Source organism: Hipposideros armiger, unplaced genomic scaffold (genome assembly GCF_001890085.2).
Source record: "Hipposideros armiger isolate ML-2016 unplaced genomic scaffold, ASM189008v1 scaffold_628, whole genome shotgun sequence".
Taxonomy (NCBI): domain Eukaryota; kingdom Metazoa; phylum Chordata; class Mammalia; order Chiroptera; family Hipposideridae; genus Hipposideros; species Hipposideros armiger.
The window spans coordinates 647,242-669,675 of NW_017731978.1; the positions used below are offsets into that span (position 1 = coordinate 647,242).

At 54.6% G+C, this 22,434-nt stretch overlaps 2 protein-coding genes across 2 annotated transcripts; one reads left to right on the forward strand and one right to left on the reverse strand.

Moving 5' to 3' along the window:
- Nucleotides 1-487: 487 nt before the first annotated feature.
- SNX33 (sorting nexin 33) lies at nucleotides 488-13,082 on the reverse strand. Its single transcript, XM_019625465.1, has 2 exons — nucleotides 11,379-13,082; nucleotides 488-5,480 (listed from the first exon to the last, which is right to left on the reverse strand). Exons 1-2 carry the CDS (start codon nucleotides 12,826-12,828, stop codon nucleotides 5,227-5,229), a joined length of 1,704 nt encoding a protein of 567 aa, XP_019481010.1. The 5' UTR covers nucleotides 12,829-13,082; the 3' UTR covers nucleotides 488-5,226.
- Nucleotides 13,083-19,709: 6,627 nt separating this feature from the next.
- Nucleotides 19,710-20,937, forward strand: IMP3 (IMP U3 small nucleolar ribonucleoprotein 3). Its single transcript, XM_019625432.1, has one exon. The coding sequence runs from the start codon at nucleotides 19,808-19,810 to the stop codon at nucleotides 20,360-20,362; it is 555 nt and encodes a 184-aa protein (XP_019480977.1). The 5' UTR covers nucleotides 19,710-19,807; the 3' UTR covers nucleotides 20,363-20,937.
- Nucleotides 20,938-22,434: the final 1,497 nt, after the last annotated feature.

The window sequence follows — 22,434 nt, forward strand, 5'->3', positions numbered from 1 at the left end:
AGATGCCTCCAGGCTCTAGCCAGCCTCCAACTGCTATCTCAGAAATTAGCCATTTGCTCCCCAGCCTAAGTGGCCCAGGCCTGGATTCCGTCTCACATCAGCCTTGACTGCTCAGTGCCTGCCCCGCTGGGCCCATTTGCTGGTCTCTTGCATGCAGGGTGGCTGTGAAATACTAGCCACCCAGTGTCCATTGGGGTGCTGCCTGCACTGGGAGAGGGTAGAAGCCTCAGCCCTCAGAAGATGGAGGGTTGCACAGTGTCTCTAAGCAGCCCCCAGACCTCCTTTGCTTGAGTGTGAGGTGGGAGCTATGGAATGATGACAAGCCCCAGAGGGGATCACAGGCCACAGAATGACCCTTGAGTTTCCTTGAGGCCCACAAGGTAATTGAGGGAACCCTGAGGGCCACAACAGAAACAGCCAGATCCAGAAGCCCTCAGAGGGTGGGAAAGCAGTGGGTGGGGGAAGATGACCAGAGAAAAGGCACAGAAAAGACAAAATTCATAAAGTTTAATTAAATATCTGTAATACTAGGCATCAAGTAGTAAACTGAACCCAACTCAAATAGGCATATATTAATGACTTTTAATGTGGAATGCTGGCAAAATTTCCTGTGACAGGGTGTGGGATTCAGCCTCTAAAATTCAAAATGCCAGGGGCCTGTCTATGGTCTTCAAATGTGCCATCCCAAAACGTAGATGCATCCCTCACGACTGATTTGAGATTAATTTCTACCATGTGGGGGAATGAGAAAGCAAGATAGGAATTCAGGTCAGTTATACGGAAATGAAGTGATGCTCCCCACACGTTCATCTGTGACGGAGACCCTGTCAACTCAGACACCACCGTGCGATGCCATCCTCAGCCTCTTCATCCCTGGGGGCTAATGGGACTCACCCACCCGCAAGCCCCCTCACATTTCAGCAGCTGGGCTCACCAGCCTCCCATTCTTTTTCACCTCTGAAGCAGAGGTCTGCCACCCCCTCTTCCTTCCAACCTACACGAGTTAATTCATGTGACTTTAAGGAATGAAGCCAAAGAGCAGGGTTCGAGTCCCGCCTCTCTCGGCCTCACCGTGTGATCCAATGTGGGTCCAGTCCTCCCTCTGGCCAAGTCTTGGTCTCTTGTCCATGAAATGGAATCATGATGCTGTGAGGACCAAGGAGGCCACAGCTGTGCGAGACACTACATTTTAGACAGACTGGACTGCACCGGGCTTTGACTAATAAAACAAAACCAAAGGAAAAAAGGTTTGTGTTAAACTATGCTAAACCCTGGAGCAGTGTTCCACAATCAGCCCTTCTGAGCTATGTCTGGGGAGGTGAATTTTTATTGTTCCCCAAGTTCTTTTTGCCAAAGCTCACCATCTCTTCTGCCCTAGCCAGCAGAGAGGTACCAGAGCTGAACTGGTGGAGAAGCAGGTTGGGGGAGGAGGGAGGACTGAGCAGGCTTGGCTCCTGGAGGCCTGAGTCAGCGGCCAGGCAGGCAGGGCGGGCCCAGTCCTTGCATGCTTGGGGAGATGGTGCAGGAATGTTCTTCCAGCCCGAGGCTTGGGCCCTGCCCACCACATCCTGGCTCCTGCTCTCATGGACCCAGCAGCCTTAGCTCTGGCTCAAGAGATGGGACATGCCTGCAGTTTTGTTCGGTGGCTTCAGCCAGGAGCCTTCAGAGGCAGCCTGGACCTAGGGACTGGCCCAGGGATGGGCAAGGCCAGGCCACAGAGCCTACAGGGAGGTGGGCCCTGGCCAAAGCATCTCCTGGCACACTGGGTGATGTGGCCAGCTGCCACTCCTCAAGTTCCTCGTCTGCAATAAAGAGCTGAATGTGATGGTGCCGGGTGATGGATGACCCCAGCTGGCTCCCCCAAGAGGTGCAGGTACAGTCCTGGTGCAGCTACACGTGACATCTTTGCTGTGTGCATGTGTGAGAGTACAACTGTGTGCATGGGACTGTAGTATGGCTGTGATGACATGGCTGAAGACTGACGCTGTAAATAGATGATGTGTATGGACGTGGCCACGTGTGAACATGGCTGTGAAAGTGACAGTGTGGCACAGTTGCTAGGAGTGCAGCCGCGTGAGCACATGACCGCGTGCGCGCGCGCGCGCGCGCGCGTGTGTGTGTGTGTGTGTGTGTATGTGTGTGTGAGAGAGAGAGAGAGAGAGAGAGAGAGAGAGATGCGGCCAGATGTGGCTTATGTGCCTGTAGACAGGTGGCTGTGTGTGGCTATGTCTGCTCTGGGCTGGGCAGCTACGTCTGTGACCATGTGGATGTGTGTGTGACTGTGTGAGGGGCAGTGGTGAGCTGGGCCTCGGGCCACCAGGCACCCCCAGGCCTGGCGTTGCTCTAGCTGTAGCAATGCTTCACGGCCCTCCTGTGTTCAAGAGGCGACAGCATGCAGCATCTGAGGACCGCCTTCATCCCTAACCCCCACACGTGGCCACAAAATAGACTCCTTTTCTGGGCTAGGCCAAGACTGGGGATCATGGTCCCCCAAACTCAGGTATTGGTAATTGCCCAGGGCAGCAAGAGAAGCCGTGGTTCTGCCTTACTCTCAGAGAAAAATGAGGGGAACCAGAGGTAGCTGGGCCCAGCTCAGCCTGGAACATGTGTCTAGCATGTGACTGAAGCCAGTCAGACGACCATGCCATCACCAGGACACCCCACACACCATTCCCCCCATCCCCTGCTGAAAGGGACTGTAGCCAGCCCTGACAGATCTCAAATTCCAACACCCAACCCGCACAGAGATAGATAGATACCAGAGAAAGGTTGTGACATCTCAGTCCCTGCCACACACGCTGTCTCAGCCTAGACCTCAAGGTGCTTAGAGTAGGCCTGGCTTGTCCCAAGACTTCAGGTTCTGGTTCTTCTCCTAGGTCCAAGTTCCCCTAAGAAGTGTCAGGCGGATTCCCTCACCCTGAGGACGGGACGCGTGAGAGGTGGCCCCCTCTCCAGAAAGGGATATGAGGGCATCACCAGAACAGGAAGCATGAATGGGGGCTTTCCAGGCAATGTGGGTTAAGAGCATTCCCACACGACCCAGACTGGCCTCGGGAAGGAGCTCCCCCGGCCCCTGCTGTAAACAGATTGCCCTCTGCAGAAGGTCACCTGGAGGTCAAAGCTGAGAAGTCGTTAAGGGTGGGAAGGTCCTTGAAGGGGGGTGAAAATGAAGGAAGGGGGGCAGAGAAGAGGGGAAAATTCCACAGAAAAGTCCCAAATCTGACCTAATTTTGACCCAAGGCCAAGGGCCCTTTCCAGTAGTTCCTGAGGATGCTCTGCCCCGTACAGGAAGCCTCTGCTGCCCCCTCCCCACTGCACCTGCCGCCTCTTGTCTCATCTCACTGCCACAAGCTGAACTCGGGGGCACTGGCCTGGCCAAAGCCTCCCCCGATGTCTGGACCCAGCACTCCTCCTCCACCAGGTCCCCATCGCCCTGAAAGAGCCCAGTGGCTTCACCAGCGTTCCCCTTTCCCATGTGTGAACAGGTTGCTGTTCACCCTGCCTGGGTCACCCCCAAGGGCAGGGTTGGGCATCCAGGACTGCCTGGGGCAGGACACGGTTTCTGAGCCCCAACCCCTCCCCTGGACTGGGGCCTCCCTGTGGGGAGGAGCCCCATCAATTAGATTGTCCTGGGGCCTCCTATCCTTTCTGCATCCAGCCATCAGCCATAGATCACAGACCAGCACAGCCACGCCCCCGGCAGGACTCCACCATTTGAGATTGAGGACAGTGAGGTCTGGGACGCATGTGCACCCAGCTGGGGTCCAGGGCACCCTCTAGACCCCAGCGGCACCTCCCAGCAGCACAGCCCTCCCCTCCGCTATATGAGCCTGCCATGACCTCAGGGGCAATGAGGGTTCTATCCTTCCCCCCACCCTCATCCCTTCTGGGATCCAAACAAAAAAGTCATGTTTGTGTTATCTTAAGAGATTTATCAAGAAGACAAAACAGAAAAAAGTTTCAAGCAGCAGCAGCCAGGAGTGGCCATGAACTCCTGGGGATGGGGGTGGGGTTAGCGGTGGCACCTGTCAGTCCCCCCCAACCCGCTGCTGGACCACGCCCTGGCCTGGGTGAGGAGGAGTGGCCCTCTCAAGGATGTAAACATGGGTGGGAGGCAGCACAAAGGGCCAGGACCCAGGCTGGGATCACAGTGAGGCTGGCCCTGGGCAAGTGGGCCCTGGGTCCCTGGGTGGTAGGGGGTGGGCTCCTGTTTTCTTCCCCTGGGTTCCCTGTGCACCAGGAAGGATTTTGGGATTCACAGAGGCCAAGAAGCCTGGGAGCCTGGGGATCTGAGCTTGCTCAAGTGTGAGGAGCTATTGCTGGTGAACTCCAATATCTGGTAACTTTTAGGAGCCCCCTCCAGGAAGATGCCACCAGGGTCCTGGGGTTTGTGGCTCCTTGAGCCCAGGGAAAAGATGCTGCATGGTCCCCTAACCATGGGGTGATAGGGGCTCAGCAGGTAGAGGGGAATCAGGAGTGAGTTGGCCTGCAGCCCCTCCTGCAGGGGGCTGGGGTGGGGGGCAGGGACAGGGACATGGGAGCAAGGAAGGTCCCTCCCCTGTCACACAGGCCAGAATGCCCACCGAGACAGGGCAACAAACTCGCTTGGGAAAGGTAAGGGAGAGAGGGCGGGCGTTTTCATGCCTCCACAGCTTTGCCCATGCTGTTCCTCTCTGCTTAACGTCCTCCCCATCTACCGTCCTCATCTACTATCTGACAGGTCCTTGTCATTCCTCCAAACACTGGTCAAATGTCACCTACACCGTGGAGTCTTCCCCGGCCAGCAGAATGAGTGGTCCCCTCTGTCAGCTTCCAGGAACCCCTTATTTAACATGGGTCATTCTGCATTGCCCCCTTCTGTTTCTATGTCTGACCCCCACCTCGACTGGGGACACCCTGAGGGCAGGCGTGTCGTAGCCCTGAATGTCCAGCATCGGACCCAGGACCACAGCACGCCCCAGTGTCTGCTGAGTGAAGAAGGGGGTGGTGGCCAAGTGCACAAGCTCTGGGGGAGGCTAAGACCCTGGCCTGGTCTCAAGTGACAGACCTACAGCCCAGGCCTCAGCCTGGAGGGTTCCTGGCCCCATTCTCACCCGCGCTGCGCCCCCACCTCTATGGGCTAGAGGAGTTCAGCAGGGGTATCCATGACTCTTCCCAAGCCCTAGCCGCTGCTGGTGCGGGGAGGCCCTGCAGTGCCCAGGTGGAAGGCAGGGTGGCCCCCGGCGCTCAGAGGCTGTCGTACATGCGCAGCGCCCTCTCCAGCTGCTGGCCCACCCGCTGGTAGAAAAGGATCTGCTGGCGCAGGTAGCTCTGCATCATGTGCTTGAAGTCAAGCTCACGGCGCTGGTGGAAGTGGTTCATCTCGGCCTGCAGGGCGAAGCCCACCACGCGGCAGCGCCTGCGGATGCCGTCCGCCTCGTCCTGCACCATGCGGCCCTCGTCGCTCATGCGCTGGCTCTCCTTCACTTTGGCGAAGGCGCCTAGCACAGGCAAGAGCAGAGGACAGGGAGGTTAGGGCCCTGGTCTCCCCCACTCATTCCCTAAGTCCCTTGTGAGCCCCTCAAGGGCACACAATACCTTCCTCAGCTCAGCCTCGTTCCTGGACTCCAGGTGCCTGGGTGTCTCCACCAGGATGTCCCCCAACCCTCACCTTCAGCACATCCTAAACCACATGCACCATCTTCCCTCCAAACCTGTGGCACTACCAGCAGCCCACACCTGGCCAGTCACAGCCCTGCTAGCTACATTGATTCCAGGACCAGGCTGTCCCAACCCACCATAGGCTTCATCCTCACTCATATGCTGGCTACTAATTCAGCTGAGACATCACCTTCTCCAGGAAGCCTCCCCTGCACCCCCACTTCAATAGGTGTTTCCCAGTTCTCTCAGGTGCCCTGGGCTTCCCCCTACCACAGCTCTTATCACCCTGTGGTTTCTCTGACTGCCTCCCTCTGGGCTGTGAGCTCAGTGTCTCTAGCACCCAGAACAAAGCCTAGCCCACAGCAGATCCTGATATGTGTCGGCTGAGCTGTTCCTCACTGCACAACTATAACAGGCCCCCACGGGGCTTCCCACCTCAGCCCTAGCCTCTCTGAGGTGCTCCACAGCAACTGAAGAGCACCAAGCCTTCCCTGCCTCCCCTCTCTTTCTATAGATCAAGGGCCACACCCATCGCCCAGCCTGCGAGGCCCTCTGGGAGTTGGCCCCTGCACTCATTCCACACTGACCCCATGTTCATCAGATTCACCTACTCTTTCCTCCCTCCATCTCTCCACTCGCAGGGTTCCTAATTATCAGGTACCCCGGAAGCCTCCCCCAGTGTCCCCATGCAGAATGTCTCCCCACCCCCATCACACTGCTGATTCTAAAGCACAGCCTCGAAGGCCATCTGGAGTTTCCTTTGTGTGTCTCCCCCACAGACAGGCCCTGGCCACTCCTCACTCCAGCTCTCAGGGGACTAGAGGAGGCCATTGTAATAACTAGGTGACAGATGGAGGGCAGGGGATGAACCTAGACAGGTGACCCAATTTGGAAGAATCTGAATGAACCAAGCATTTGGTGAATGGATTTCAATTCTGAATTAACAAGTACTTGACTAAGTCTGCACTGGACCACAGCGGGCAGTTGCTGAGAAGGGGATGCAGTCTGCCCTTGCCTGGCACTCACTCCTTGCAGGGCATTAGGGAATGTACTGTGCAAAGAAGAGTAAGGAGGTGCAAAAGGTCAGCAGGGTGGACAGCACACCCCCAAGCCCTTCAAAAGGGTCCACTGCACACGAATAACACGCTCATTATCCGTGCTTCCCAATTCTTTAAGAAGGCCTCTCAGGGACCTCTAAAATGTATTTTTTTTACTTTCAGGTTGTTCGATGCAGTCAATATGCATTTATTGAGCATTTACTATATACCAGGCCCAGGACTGTATATCCTGGAAATAGCTCTGGAGGCCTTTAGAAGTGGCACCACCCACATTAGTAGATAAGTGCATGGCTAATTGGCTAATACTGGCATTTCATTTCGGGCAGACAGACTCACATTTGCACAGTCTCCAGGACTGCTCACACAGCACCCAAAAGAACTCTGCAGACACCAGCTCCCAGCACACTCAGTCCTTCTGCCACCTTCCTTGGACCACCTCCTGCGTGCTGTTCCATCCCGACTGCCCACTCCTGGGCAGCAGAAATGAATCACCCCAAGGCCCGGGATGAAGACCCAATAAGAGACTCCAGAGCAGGAGAGGCCCTAGAGGCCAGTTGCACCCTCACCCCCACCCACACCCATACCACTACAATACAGGGGAAACTGAGGCCCTGAAGGGAAGGGACTTGCTAGGGGCTCCCACCTCCTTCCTGCCCCATACATGGGGGAAGCCTGGCCCAGAGGCATCCCTCCACAGCTGGAGGGGGGATACCACCTCTACTGCAGGGAGCCCTAGGTCAGGTCATCCATACATTTGTGTGGGGCCCCCAAACAACGAACTCAGGGATTTGAGAAGGTCCCAAGGGATACGGAAGGACTATAAGAAGGAAGGTAGAAAACAACAGGACAAAGAAACTGGAGTTAAGCTTTACCAAAAGGAACCTACTAGAAAACGAGACACTCACCAGCCTGGATTCCACCTGACTGAGAAAGTCTGGTGCAGTGGGGGAGGACCTGCACTCAAGAGGGTTTTTCCTGCCCATGGCCTTAGAGGAAGGAAAGGCCCCTTTTGTTGATGAGGAGACTGAGGCCGAAATAATAGGAATGAACCTATTGCAATTGCTAGGTATCCAGAGACAGGCAGATAGGCAAGGAAGCAGGGCTGGGGGCAAAGGTCACGGGGGTAAGGGGGATGACAGGACCCCCTTCATCCCCACTGTCACCTTTCCACCCTGTGACTCAGATCTGGGACCTGGACCAGCTAACACTAATGTGCCCCAGAGACAGGCTGGGAGTCAAGGCTCAGGCCTATCCACCATCCTCCCTCTGATCCACTGAAGACTCAACCTGAGAGCTGAGGACCCAGGGATGCCTCCTGCCCTGGCAGCTGTCCTAGAGGCTGAGTCCCAGGAACAAGGAAAGGAGGGCTGAAGCTTCAGAGCTCCACGGTCCCAGGCATAGTCCCTGAGCTCCCACCTTAATCCACATTGTTCCCACCTCTTAGGGGTTGTTACCACCTCTTAGGGGTTGTTACCATCTACCCCAGGTTGGGGGCCGGAGGTCTGAGTCCTAGTCCCAGCTGTGTCACCTCCAGCAAGCCACTGCTCTTGGCTGGTCTGCAGGTCTCCCCAATGTCAAATGGGACAAGTTGGACTAGATGTGATGCTACTGACAACTGCTCGTAGCAGTATGGTACTTTAGCTTCCACATCTTTAAAATGGGATAATAAGAGTACCTACCCTCTAGTATAGTTGAGGTTTGATTTAACTAATATCTATAAAGCACTTAGGACGGCACCTGACAGAATGCTACATGCAGCTGAGTGCAAACTGCTTTTCAGTCACAGCAAGAACCTCCTGGTGGTGGCTCCTGGCGTTATGATTATCTTTGTGGAAGCCTAGGAGGGACGGTAGAGGGAGTTAGGTGATGGCCCAGAACACAGAGGACCTACCTGTCCCTAGGCAGGTGCCTGGCCTGCAAGGGCCGGCTACTTTGCCTTGGCAACCTGGGAGTTCCATGGCCCCTCCAGGCATGCTCTGTGGTCCTGTGCCTACCTCCAGCCCCCCGAGGATGCCAGCCAAGTTAGTGCTAGAGCACCCAAGCCTCCCTCCGTCCTCCCCGCCCAGCTCATCCACCCAGGCAACCATCCTTGGGGGGAGTCCCTTCCCCACCTGTCGGGCACAGTGGACACAGCCTGGGCTGGAGTCAGACACACCAGGGCTCCAATTCCTGCTCTGCTTACCCTCCCACCTCACTGCACCTTGTGTAAAATGGAGAGGACCACACCGACCTCCCTGGCTGGCTTTCATGTAAGGGCTCTAGACAGTCACTGTTTCCCCTTGTTGTCCCAAGGTAACTATTACTAGAGCCCCCTTTTACTCCCAAGATTGCCCTGAGCTCTAGGGGCTGCGGCCAGTGGGTGGGCAGGCAGGTGGGCCTCATCTCAGCACCAACTGGACTCCATATGCCATTTTGCTAAGGTAAACACCAAGAAAACTCTCTCAAGGTCACCTCAGACGCAATGTTTGTCCATATCCTGGTCTCCTGACCCCATCTAGGCCTCCCAGCTCTTTCCTTCTATGGCCTCCCCCCACACACTTGCTATCTGTCAGATGCCTGGACAAGCTGGACAGTATCCTGGAGACCCAACCTTCCTGCTCCTTCCTCTGAGAAAAGGCTCCACCCTGGGGGCCAGCATGGGACCCCTCCTCCCTCCAGCAAGCTGTGGGCCCCCAAAGCCTGCCCAAATCTGCCTCAGCCAGTTTCCAAGGCCCCTCCCTAACTTGTCAGACCACAGGCCTAGGAATGGCAGTGCAGAGCCCAGGAGAAGAGTAAGCCCAAAAGGGCTTGGGCTATGGGGAGGGGTCCTCCGGGTGAGGGAAGGTGGGCCAGCCTCTGCCTAAGTTTGAATGCATCACCCCAGAGGACTGTTGGTCTCTCACTTTTAGAAACAACTCAAATGAAAAGTTAGAAATGGCCTCTTTCAGCTTTGTTTCCCTGCCCCAGGGTCAGAAAGGCCAGTCTGACTTCATTCCCTCCTGCTTCAGTGTGAGTCTAGAAGCCCTGGGTATGCGGCTGCCTTCCTAGCCCCAGCTCTGCCCTGGTGAAGGTCCCCAGCCATCCCAGGGGGCAGCTTAACCACTGTGCCCCGGCTTCCCCCTCCCGCTGCCCACATAGAAACACGCCATCCAAGGAGCTGGTTGAACCAGCTTTCCCAGGCCCTATGCAGTGGGCGTGGCTCCACTTCCACACCAGGGAGACACCTGCCCCAGAGCTCAGAGCTAGATCTCAGGCATCACTCTGTCCTCAGCCAGACCCTCCCCGACCCTCAGGCCTAAGAACTCACTGGGTCCATTCTCCCTGTTTTATAGATCAGGAAACTAAGGCCCAGAGAGGAGAAGGCACTTCCCAGGGACACACAGCAAATTGGGGCAGAGCCAAGACCAGAACTCAGGTCTCCTGTCTCCTGAAGCTGAAAGAAGAGGGAAGGAGGAGAGGAATGTGGCGATAAGAGAAAAGGGCAGAGAAGAGGAAGAGGAAGAGAAAGTGACAGGAGAAAGGAGGCTGGGAGCTACAGGAGTCCTAGCCGCCAACCCAGTAAAGGACAGGGCTGGTTTACTCCAGACTTTCCTGGGTACCAGGTGGGGGGGGGGTGTTTGCTGACCCCCAGGCTCAGTCCAGAGGCCTGACTCCTGGCCCCCACCCAGAGGAAAACTCCTCACCAAGCTAGGCCTGACCTCAGGGCCTAGGGGCCAAGGAGCCAGGCCCACGCCCTGACGTTCTTCCTGAGTTACCAAGCAGCCCCAGGGAGGACCACACCTCTCTCCTGACATCTGCCCTGCCTGTTGTCTCCAGGACTCAGCCACCTGCCAGGTCATGTCAGCCCGATTCACTGTTCAGGCAAGAACAGCCAGGCTGGGGAAGGGGGTGTGGGGTGGGCCATGTGCCCCTGTACCCCTGGTTCCTCCACCCACCCAGTCTGGTGCCCCTCAGTGACCGGGGATGAGTCACTTCCCTGGCAGTTCCTTGACAGCCCCACAGCAACAGATAGGGGCCCATCCTGTCCCTCCCCCACGGAGGGGCCGTGAGAACTGAAAACACAGCCAGGCTTGGGAAGTGGCCAACACAGACGTGTCCTTGGGGAGGCACATGAGGAAGGAATAGTCCCAGCTGAGCCATGGACTCCCTGTGAAACCACCCTTCTGTGGACACCAGCTTCTTCATCTGCAGAATGGGGACAGCGACCCTCCCCCATACAGATCGGGAACTCAGAGATAGGACATGCAGTGGTGAGAACAGGCTCTGCAGGGAAGTGAGCTGGTGAGGCCACACTGTGCCCCAATTATCTGGGTCTGTATCCATGTCCCCCGGGAGCCTGTGGGCTCCTCAAGGGCAAGGCCTGGGCCCTGGTCACCTCCATATACCCAGAACCCAGCTTGATACCTCGGAGGCCTCAGTGTATAATGGGTAAATGAGAAAACGAGACAGAAACAGAAAAAACAAAGGGAGGAACACGACAAAAAGGTAAACACGAGCGCCACGAGGCTGGGGACCAGACCTATTCACAATATCCCCGCACCTAGAATAGCAGCTGCCACACAGTAGGTGCTCAACACATTTGCTGAATGAGTAAGACAGAGACATAAAGATTAGATGAGCTGCCCCATTCTGTGGGCTATTCGTGTCCCCGCATCGCAGAGCGCAGACTCCGCAAGATCTCCAGCCCGCACTGGCCCTTACCTTTCTGCAGGTGGATAATGTCGGGGAAGTTGGACAGCAGGCCCTGATACAGAGACAGCATGTCAAGCATCTGGAAGAGATCGTTCTTGGGCTGCTCAGCGAACATCTCACCGACGGCTTCATAGGTACGGCCCGTGTGAGAGATGGCGCTGTTGAGGGCCTCAGAGCTGAAGGGGGGGTCCATCTGGAAGGCATGGCTGATGGCCTGGAAGGCATTGCCCAGCTTCTGGAATTCCTTTCTGAAGCCACCCACATGCTTGCGCACCAGCTCCGATGCTACAGTGCTGAGCTGCAGGACGCTGTCGTCCATCTTCTTGCTGAAGGCCTTGAACGTGTCCACACGGTCCTCCACGTCCTGCAGGTCCTGGTGCTCTGTGGGGATCTGGAAGGTGAGCAGGAAACTGGCACCCACCATCTCGTCCTTCTCCGCCCGGCGTTTGCCCATCTTCCACTGCTTAGCATCCAGGCAGCTGAGAAAATGCTGGAACCCCTCGTACTGGGACAGCACAGGGTGGCTGGTCATATGGTCCATCCAGAGGATGAGCCTCCGCTTCCGCTTCTCGATGAAGTCCTCCTCGAAGCGGCCTGTGGCCTGCTTCTCTGGCAGGTGGGGCACCGAGATGACAGTGAACTTGTGAAGCAGGCGGTTATAAAGCCAGTCAAAGTGTTTGTAGCGCCGGTAGACAGGGGAGCCAATGTGGGTGGGTGTGAGCTTGTAGGAGATGTAGCTCTTGATGCCCTTGAATTTTGTCTGTTTGGTGGGGTCCTCCACAGAGCAGGAAAATGGGTGGGGGCTGGCCTTCCACTGGGGGCCACGAGGGCCCATTTCAATGGAGTATGTCTCGGCGATCTTGGCCATCATGGGAACATCACCCAGGATGAAGGCCTCTACGCCCGAGCGCACGAAGCATGAGAAGCGGTTAAGGTTGCGCCCCACCACACTGCCCCGCTTGGCAGATGCCAGGCTGTCCTGCCGCTCCAGGGCTGCCTTGGGCCGGAAGGCCATGTGCTGGCTGGGGTAGGCACCAGGGTAGGAGAGGTTGAGCGGGGGGTGCCCATTGGTGCCCAGCTCACCAGCCCGTGGCTCCTCCACCACTGTGCATCCATCATCCCAGTCATCCCAGTCATCATCATCGTCTTCCTCAAAGCTGCCCTGGTTTGGGAAGAAGCCACTGCCCTCAGCACTCCTGGAAAGGTTAGCCACATTGGATCTGTCATACAAGCTCACCTGGGTGCTGGGAGAGCCTGCAGGGCTGGAGCTGGGGCCAGAACGAATAATCTCCACATAAGAGGCAGGGAAAAGCCCTGTCTCACCACGGCTATTCTGGCCCTGCAGCCAGCCATCCAGCGAGGTCTCGCTGAAGATGACCAGGTCCTCATCCTGCTGGATGCTGATTTCCTCCTTGTTCTCGCTGCGGAAGTCATAGAGGGCTCGGCCTTTTAGTGCCATGGCTGGGCCAGTGGTAGAGAAAGATGAGGAGAGGGTCCTGCCCAGAACTGGGGACACTTGCTAGGGTGTCCAAGAATGCACCAGCAAACCAAGGACTGCCCAGCAGCTCGGTCTCTCTGCCCCTAAGCAAGTCTCAGCACCCAGAGATGCTGTCCAGCCTCCCTCTTTTCAAAGCTGTGTCCATGGCCCAGAAACTGCCCTAGCAGGTCTCCAGGCACCAGCCTGAGGGCAGGAGGGGCTCATGTTCATAGTCTTCCTCCCTTCCCTTGGCAGCCCCTGAGGGGGGTCTCTCCCTTCTCCCACTCCCAGAAGAAAATTCAAGTGACTTGGAGAAGTCAGCTCTGAGAGGGCAAGAATTCCACTTTCCACTGGAACAACGTTCTAAAACAAAAGAGAATCACTCGCTAACTACCGTTCCAGAACCCCAGCAGCTCTGGCTCCCAGCTCCTTCTGGCTCCGCAGGCCTTGGGAGACTCTCACATTCCTCCACAGTTTTGCTCCTTCCTCCTTCCTCCTGGGCCACTAGGTTTTCAAAAATCCAGAAAATCCAAGAGGGGCAAGGAGAAAAGCAGCAGCTTCCTGAATCGAGTCCAAGGGTGGATGTGTCCGGCTTCCCAACGAGCCAGGCCGGGAAAACAAGCAGTGAGGCTTACACAACAGGCCGCCAACTCTCCGACCCGGCGGCCCAGCGGGCCCCCAGCAAGCTCCGGCGCCTGCTCCCCGCCCAAGTAGCCAGCCCCCACCCCAGGGTAGGAGGGGGCGCAACGAGTCGCTCAGGCGACTTCTGGCGACCAACTGAGTGGCCTCTTTTGTTTGCCTAATTCCTAAGCAGTTTCTGAGCCTGAAGCTAACCCTGATGAGTCCGAGGACCCCGTCCAAGAGTATGCCCCGCCGGAGCCTCCCAGTGCCGGCGTACAGACCCCCGCCCTCGCCTGCACGCACACACTCAACAGGAGTTTGCAGAGTGAGCTCCGGCGCGCAGATGGCTCCCGCCTGGCCGTCCTCCGCTCTGGCCCGCGCGGGTCCCGCGGTGGGCGGAGGGCTGCACTCCCAGCCCGCCTTCTCGGCACTCGGAGCCCCTCCGCGCCCGCAGCAAGAAGCTAGCTCCAAAACAAAAAAAGGCGATTCCGGGAGGTGGCGTCCCAGGGAAGGAGGGAACAGCCGCTGGGGGAGGTGCGGGGTGGAGAGAGGGAGGGAGGGAGCGAGGGAGCGAAAGCAGGCAAACTCCAAGGCTCTTCCGCAAGCAGCCCGGCTGGCTGGGCAGGGATACGGCTCCGCCCTCCCCGGCCTGGAGCACCAGAGCCGTCCTGCCAGCCCCTTGCTTCTTTCCTTCTGGCAGAGGCCCTCAGATCAGGATGTGAGAGGGAGAAGACCACCTGGGAAAGAGGGCGCCAGGATACTCCAGGGCCAGTCTGCCCTCGCAGGGAGGCACCTTTCGCCCCGAGGGTCTTGAGCGCTGCGTTTCCTCCCCACCCCCACCCGGCAACCGCGACTGCCTTGTCTCCTGGGCTCTGGTCACCCTCCTATCTTTTCGTGACGCCAGGGGAGGAAAACTCCGAAAGTTTGCAAAGTGCAGGAGTGCAAGGAGGGCCCCAGAGCCGGGACAGGGGGAGAGGGTTGAGGAAGGGTGCTTGGAGAGCCACAGACACCGCCTCTGCCCCCCCCTCGGCACCCCAGCAGCTCCAGCAAGGCTAGGCTGTAGCCCAACCCGGGGACTGCGCTCTTGAGGGGGTCCCCAGAGCCAGCAGCACCCTCACGGAAAAAAAGCCTGAGTGGCCTGGGATACTGGCCGCTGAGGGTCCTGGTACTTTAGCCAGACAGCCAGGAGCGCCCCTGCCTTGAGAAACTTCCTTCATGAGGAAAAACAAAGACCCTACATCTGTAGCAACAGAGAACAAGCCCAGGCACGACCCAAACGGGTTCTGTGTTGCTTTGTGCAGGGGCGGAGGGGACTGAATGTTTTCTTTGCCACCAGCAGTGAGGAGAGAGGGATGGTGGTAGACTTTGGGGAAAAGGCAAGGGGGATTTGACCCTTGGTCAGACTATCCAAAACACTTTGGGCACTGCAGGGCACTGCGGATTACAACACAAGACATTCTGGTTCTTGCCCTGAGGGTTTGCAGTCCACCCTCTTGTACTTAATTCATCCATTCTGCCTCTGTCTCATTCACTTAATCATGTACTCAAGGAAACATTAACTGAGTAGCTATTCTATACCAGGCCCCTGAGATACAAAAATGAATGTCATTATCCTTACCTTCCAGAAGCTCAGATGTGTTTGGACAAGTAGACAGATGCCCCCTGCCCAGTATGATCAGTGCCAAGAAATGTGCTTGGGAGGGCTCCTATCCCAGCCTGAGTGGAGCAAGGATCAAGGAAGGCTTCCTGGAGGAGGTGGTGTCTAAGGTGAGCCAAGGCTTCAGCCCCTACTCCCCTTACTGGCTACGCCCTGGAGCCTTGCTTATTTACCCCTGTAGCTAGGATTTACTTCCCCTTCATTCTCACTCTTCCCACTTGTTGCAGATTAATTGACACAAGGCAGTGCTGCCGAAGGTGGACACCTGGGCTGTTTTGAGGGGTGTGATCATGCAGGCCTGAGCTCCAAAACCCTAATTCATTGGTGCAGTGAGTAGTAGATCCAAGTCCCAGTACAGAGCTGGCATTTGACCCAAATCAAATCTTTTACAAACTCCAGAAGCCCAGGTATTAATTTACACAGAGAAATAGATCTGTCAGGCAAACCTGAATTTTTGTGTCACAGGTCAAGGCAGTTTGGGCTGCTCCTTGGGAAGCCCAGTTACCAGGTGAGCAGTGAGCCTGGAACACTCAGGATGGGAGAGGGGATGGTATGGCAAGTCTCTCAGCCAAGAAACCTTGAGATCTTGTCCTCCTCCACAGGGCAGCTTTGATACGAAGGACTCAGTTTAGCCTAGTGTCTCTATGACCAGCCCAAATGTTTCCCCCAGCTGCCATGGGGTGCCTCTTTTTGTGCTCTCTCTTCTGTTCACAGAGCCTTTCTCTAAGCCAGGTTTAACAATAGCAACTACTTCCTTAGTGCCAGACACTGTTGTAAATATTTTACCTTTATTAACTCACTTAATACAATTGGGATTTCTGCTCATACAACTAGGGTCCTAGCCTAGCCCCACCCACTTGGAAAGCGCCCCCCCCCCCCCAGCCACCACCTTGATGGCCTTTAGTTGGTTCCTAAACACTCCAGTCACACATTTACAGCCCAATCATCTTGGATTTACTCCCATATCTGTTCTGGGTGGCTTTTTATAACTCTTAGGGGACAACCTTATTTCCAGGTTCTTGGGAAAAACTCACTCTTCAGCCTCACAGACATTTCTAGAGCTTGTATCTTCCATGCCCACCCTTTCAGGGACCCTCTTCAAGCCTAGGGGTAACAGAGCTCCTGGTTACCAGTCTCACAAAGCCACTCACCTTTGTGGTTTCCCTACTCTCTGCCCACTTCTTTGGGAAATACTTTTCTTAAGTTCTCTTCACATTATTGTAATTAGAGTTCTTCTCTCTTTCTTGCTAGGGACCCTGATTCCTGCACAGAAAACAGCATCCATCCAGGCATCCAACTTTCCTCCTTTAGGAAAGGAGTCAGCAAGGGAGAACCTTGGTCAGTGGTTTCCAGGCTGACCCTGCCAGTGGCAGCATCGCAGACACACTGGACTATTACTATAGTAATGCAGACAAAAGATGATGCGGGCCTGAGACAAGGCTGGGCCAACAGGCTGGAGAGAAGTAAATCTGGGAGTTTATGGAGATAGAATAGACAGGAATGGCAACCAACAAGATGCAGGATTTGAGGTAAGAATCAACTCCTATGTTTAAAAAATAGATTCTTGGAGTGAGCAGTTAGCTCAGTTGGTTACAGCGTAGTGCTGATAACACCAAGGTTGCCGGTTCAATTCCCACATGGGCCACTGTGAGCTGCGCCCTCCTTAAAAGAGTCAACTATGCCATTGTAGCATGAAAGCAATGTGTAACCAATGACCATGGCTGTTCCCCAACAACAACAAAAATAGATTTTACTCCACTTCCCTCACCAGCTATTGCCCCATTTCTCTGCTCATCTTTGCAGCAAAACTCCTCAAAACCATACCAGTTGCCCGAAATCCAACTTTTCTTCTTAAACCTCTAGCCAATCTCGACTTCACACTCCACTGAAACTAATCAAGGTCATCAAAGACCTAATGGTTATTCTCAGTCCTCTCACTCACTCTACCGGTAGCATTTGACCAAGCTGGTCACTCCTTTCCCTTGCATACTTTCTTCACTTGCACTGGGGAGAATACAGTCTCCTGGTTTCCCTACTACTTCGCTCCAGTAATTTTTTCCCCCCAAAGATTTTATTGGGAAATTGGGGGAGGGTAACAGCACTGGGGAATCGGGGAAGGGGAACAGACAAGTTGCTGTCCTTTTATTCTTCAGTCTAGTTGTGGAGGACGTTGCTTCACTGGCCCATGTTGGTATTATCATTGCGCTCTTCCCGGATGAGGCAGATTGGTCGCCAGCCACTGGACGGCTGCTCACAGTGGCCCTTGGCAGCTCACACCGGCTGCTGGCCACTCACCCCAGCTGCCAGCCACCCACGGTAGCTTATGGCAGTCCACTGCAGCAGGGGCTGCAACCTACGCCATCGCCGGTGACTCACGGCAGTCCAGCTCCAGGTCAAGCTGTTGTTCACCATCTTAGCTGTAGAGGGCGCAGCATCACTGGACCCTCATGTGGGATCCAAACCGGGGCTCTGCTGCTCAGAGCTGGCGTCCCAAGCCAGCTCCTAACCAACATGCCACTCAGCCGGCCATCTCCAGTAATTCTTAACACTACAGTGACTACACTTTGTGGGCCTCTTGTCTTTTCTATCCATGTTCACTCCTTCAATGAGTTCACCCAGACTCATGGCTTCAAACACCATCCCTCTGCCAAAACACCCAAATTTTTTATCTCTAGCCCAGTGCTTTCTCTAAAACTCCACTCTCACGTCTTTCTCCTTGACTTCTCCCCCTGGATCTCTCATAGATATCTATAACCCAACATGGCCAAGATTGAATTTCTGATCTTGACCCCCACACCTGTTGGTACTTGGCAGCCTTCCTCATCTCTGGTGATAAGGACTTTTCTCCAGTTGCTCAGGTCAAAAACTGGAGCCATCCTTGACTCTCCTCGTCATCTTTTTTTTCTTTTTTTTTTTAAGACTTTTATTGGGGAATTGGGGAAGGGGAACAGACAAGTTGCTGTCGTTTTGTTCTTCAGTCTAGTTGTGGAGGACGTTGCTTCACTGGACCACATTGGCACCATCATTGCACTCTTCCCGGGCGAGGCAGATAGTCGCCGGCTTCTGGATGGCCGCTCACTGCGGCTGCTGGCCGCTCATGCTGACTGCTGGCTACATACAGTAGCCCAATGGCGACCCACTGCCACAGGGGCTGCAGCCTATGACGTCGCCAGTGACTCAGGGCAGCCCAGCTCCAGGCTGAGCTGTTGTTCAGCATCTTAGCTGTGGAGGGCAGTGTCACTGGCCCTCATATGTGGGATCCGAACCGGGGCCCTCTGGCGTCCCAAGCCAGTTCTTAACCATCTCGCCACTTGGCCGGCCCCCCCAATAAAATCTTTAAGAAAAAAAAAATACATCTACATATAATAAAATCCATATGGTGAGATTTCTTCTAAGTAACACTTCTTAAATGTCAGTGTATATATAAATTACCTGGGGATCTTGTTAAATGCAGATTTTAATTCTGTAGGTCAGGAGTGGGACATGAAATTCTGCATTTCCAACGAGCTCTCTGCTGGTCCACAGGCTACACTTTGGGTAAGAAGGCTCTCAGCATATTTAGGGATGCATGTATAATGATAAAACTAGTTTTCTTTTTAAACAAAAGGTTAAAATAAACACAAATGAAGTAGTCCCGGTGACGTTTTCTTAAACTGGCTGCTGGGTTCATAATTATTCATTGTACTTATAACTTACATGTTACGTGTTATTATTTTCCATATATTATTACATTTAAAAAGACAATGAAAAGCATACAAAAATAAAACAAAATGATCAGCGAAGAAGCTAGGTGGCGTCAAAGGCTTGGACAAATGAGGTTAGCCATGCAGCGCCACACTCGGATATCATCTACGTAGCTGAAAGAGTTAACTTTGTTAACTCAATACTCGGTAACCAGAAATCCACCCCGTCAAGATAATTCGTTTGAGTCCATACTAAAGGGTCTGGGCTTGTACCTACTATCCAAGTTTTTCGTATTTGATGGGTTTTATTAATCAACTGGCATTCCTGTTAATACATATTTCCAGGCGGCTCCCGCGGAGATCACGATTCTGTGCGTGTAGGAATCGGCCCGGGAACCAGTATATCGTAGGTTCGCTGCAGCCCAGGCCCATTGGCAGGCAAAAACTGCTCCGCCTTCCGGGTGAAAGACCTGGCGGTGGAGTGAGAGGGGACACCAGATCAGCCCCTGGGTCGGTCTGCTCCGGGGATTCCCCCACAAGATGGAAAGAACCCAACGGTCAGTTAAGTACAGTAAATCCAAACAAGCGCTGTCTTCCCTCTTCCCGGCAACTAACTTCTCAGCTCTAGTAGGGGAGACTCTCCAGGGAGTCCCTGAAAGGCAGAACTCTGAATGAGAGAAAATGATTACGGCGCTAGGGGAAACGTTCCTGGAAACTGAAAACCACGTGGACGAGCCTCGCTCGGCTCTCCCAACCCTCACCCCAACCCTCGCCCCAGGCCTCTCGCTATTGCTTTTCCGCCCCTAGCCTCAGCAAACCGGAAGAGGAGAAACACGACTACACTTTGGAGGCGTGGCCCCACTTTGACCAATGGAAATCGGGGGCGTGGTTTTTAACCTTTCTTTCATTGGCCCAAGGGCGGCCCTTCGCGAGGCGGAAGTCGTACGGGTGCTGAAACGCGTTCTTAGCCTTGGGTCTAGCGGCTCACGCGGTAACCATCATGGTGCGGAAGCTTAAGTTCCACGAGCAGAAGCTGCTGAAGCAGGTGGACTTCCTGAACTGGGAGGTCACCGACCACAACCTGCACGAACTGCGTGTGTTGCGGCGTTATCGGTTGCAGCGACGCGAGGACTACACGCGCTACAACCAGCTGAGCCGTTCTGTGCGCGAGCTGGCGCGGCGCCTGCGCGACCTGCCGGAGCGTGACCCGTTTCGAGTGCGCGCCTCGGCTGCGCTGCTGGACAAGCTATATGCTCTCGGCCTGGTGCCCACGCGCAGCTCGCTCGAGCTTTGCGACTTCGTCACGGCCTCGTCCTTCTGCCGCCGCCGCCTGCCCACCGTGCTTCTTAAGCTGCGCATGGCGCAGCACCTCCAAGCTGCAGTGGTCTTCGTGGAGCAGGGTCACGTGCGCGTGGGCCCCGACGTGGTCACCGACCCCGCCTTCCTTGTCACGCGCAACATGGAGGATTTCGTCACCTGGGTTGATTCGTCCAAGATCAAGCGGCATGTTCTGGAGTACAATGAGGAGCGCGATGACTTCGATCTGGAAACCTAATGGATCTTCCCTCCCTCCCTCCGCCACGGCTGCATTTTATAGCTGGGGAAGCTGAAACCTGATGCTGGAGAGTCTGTGGAGGCGCTCTCCCCGAGTGTGTCAGCCAGTCGTCGGTTCATAAGAACTTAGTTCCTCAGCTGCATGGCACGCACGGAGCCAAAGGGTATGCTCCTGTTTTCCACGAAATTTTCTTAGCCCTTGGACTATTGATAATTAAATAACTGTTTTGAGACAGTGGGAAGCGGTTTTGTGCTGCGGTGGGGAATCATTAGATTATTGTGCCTGAAACATTGTAAGGTGAAAGCAAGAACTTTGCGGGAAACTCCCCCTCCCGCCGACCCCCCCCCCCCGTCTGGCTTACGTTATTATCTCGTAGCAGGACAGTTTGGTTCAATTTCTTTAAACTCGAATTCTTGCTCCTTTTCACGATTAAGGTGTATGTGTATAGACGATGGAGAACTTGGTCTCAAGTTTTCATAAAATGGGTGAGACTTTAGTGTTCAGCATCCTGTCATTTGTTTAAAGGAATGCTTTCCTAATGCCAATAAATGTCCCAACTGCTTTGTAAATACAAATCTTTGCCTTTCTGGTTTTCTCACATAGGGTCCACATGTGTGGGTCTCCTTGGCTTAGGAACCCAAAAAAGAAAATAGGGTCAGCAGCGACCTGCCCATGGCTGGGTGAGGTGAGGCCTGTAATGAGGGCCCCAGTTGGAGGTTGCAGGGTGTTGTACAACGCGTCGGTTTACCGGTCCCTTCCTCCGTGTGAGAATTTTGGCAGAGCTCTTCCCCACAGGACTTCTTGTTGATATTCCAGTGGAGGAAATACCACATTAGAGGGCTGAAGTGTTTGCTTGCCTAAGGAAATAATCACCTTGTAGCTTGGCCATCTAGCAGTTAGAAGTGGCCCAGGAGCTTCCTGGAAACTTAGCTGTTCTTAGGAGTGGTCCAGAATAGGAAGGAAGAGTAGGGAGACACCTTGTTTTACACAGGACTTCTGTAAGAACACCAACTAGAACGCCAAGACCAGAGAAACAGTTTTTCGATGTGCGCTCTTCATCTCGGGTGTGAGGCAGCTTTTGGTGAAGAAACAAGGGAAGTGACACTGGGGATGATGATAGCAAATGCTTATACTACTACATGTCAGGCAAGGTTTTAAATGCTTTACTTGTCTTAACCATTTAATACTCCTATGAAGTAGGGAATCTGATTACTGTGTTCTCTACTTTTCAGATGGGGGAGCTGGAATCATGCTCCTTTAACCCTCCATAGGGCGCAACTATCTCACAGATTCATTGCACACCAAGATTCCGCTATGAAATACGTCTTTACTGTACTAAGTCACAAAAATGACTGGCGATAGGTTACGGTACAGGGGGAAGATGCGGAAGCGATGAGTCACGATAAGTTAACTGTTAGATATTTGAAAATTTGTGTGCAATGAATCTGTGAGATCAGTGGCGCCCGACAGATGGTTAGGAGACTGTCGACATTGGGATTTGTCAGGGTTTAGAGAGTCCCTGAATTTGAGTTTTCAAGCCAGCAGAGAAGCAGCAGCACGAGGCAATGTGAGTGGCCCCTGACCGGATGTGGGAAGGTGTGAGCAAAGCGCAGGCCTTGGGCTACCAGGGCCTGACTCACTCCTTGAGGCCCTGCCTGTGTCAGGCTGCCATTTGCTCTTCCCAACAACCCTATACGGCAGATGGTGCTATCCACACTTTTTCGTTTGGGAAACAATTGGGACCAGAATTTGTCCAAGGCTGGCATTCAATTCCAGGCTCCTGTGACACCAAAGGCCATGTTCTTTTCAGGGCCATCCCTTAGAAATGAAAAGAAAAAACCCAACTGTTCAGCTCTGGTGGCTGAGCTCTGCCCATTTGAGGGGTGTTCTCAGGGCTCCCAGGACTAGGGATCTCATGGAAGGAGAGTTTGGTGGCTCTAGAAGGCAGGACCCTCCTGCAGCCTTCTGGCTCCCTCCCACCAGTCCCCCCAGAGCAAGGCAGGTAGACCAGCCAGCTCATTTGGAGTGGTTGGAGCCTGCACCTATAACCCAAGCACATGCAACTTCAAAGT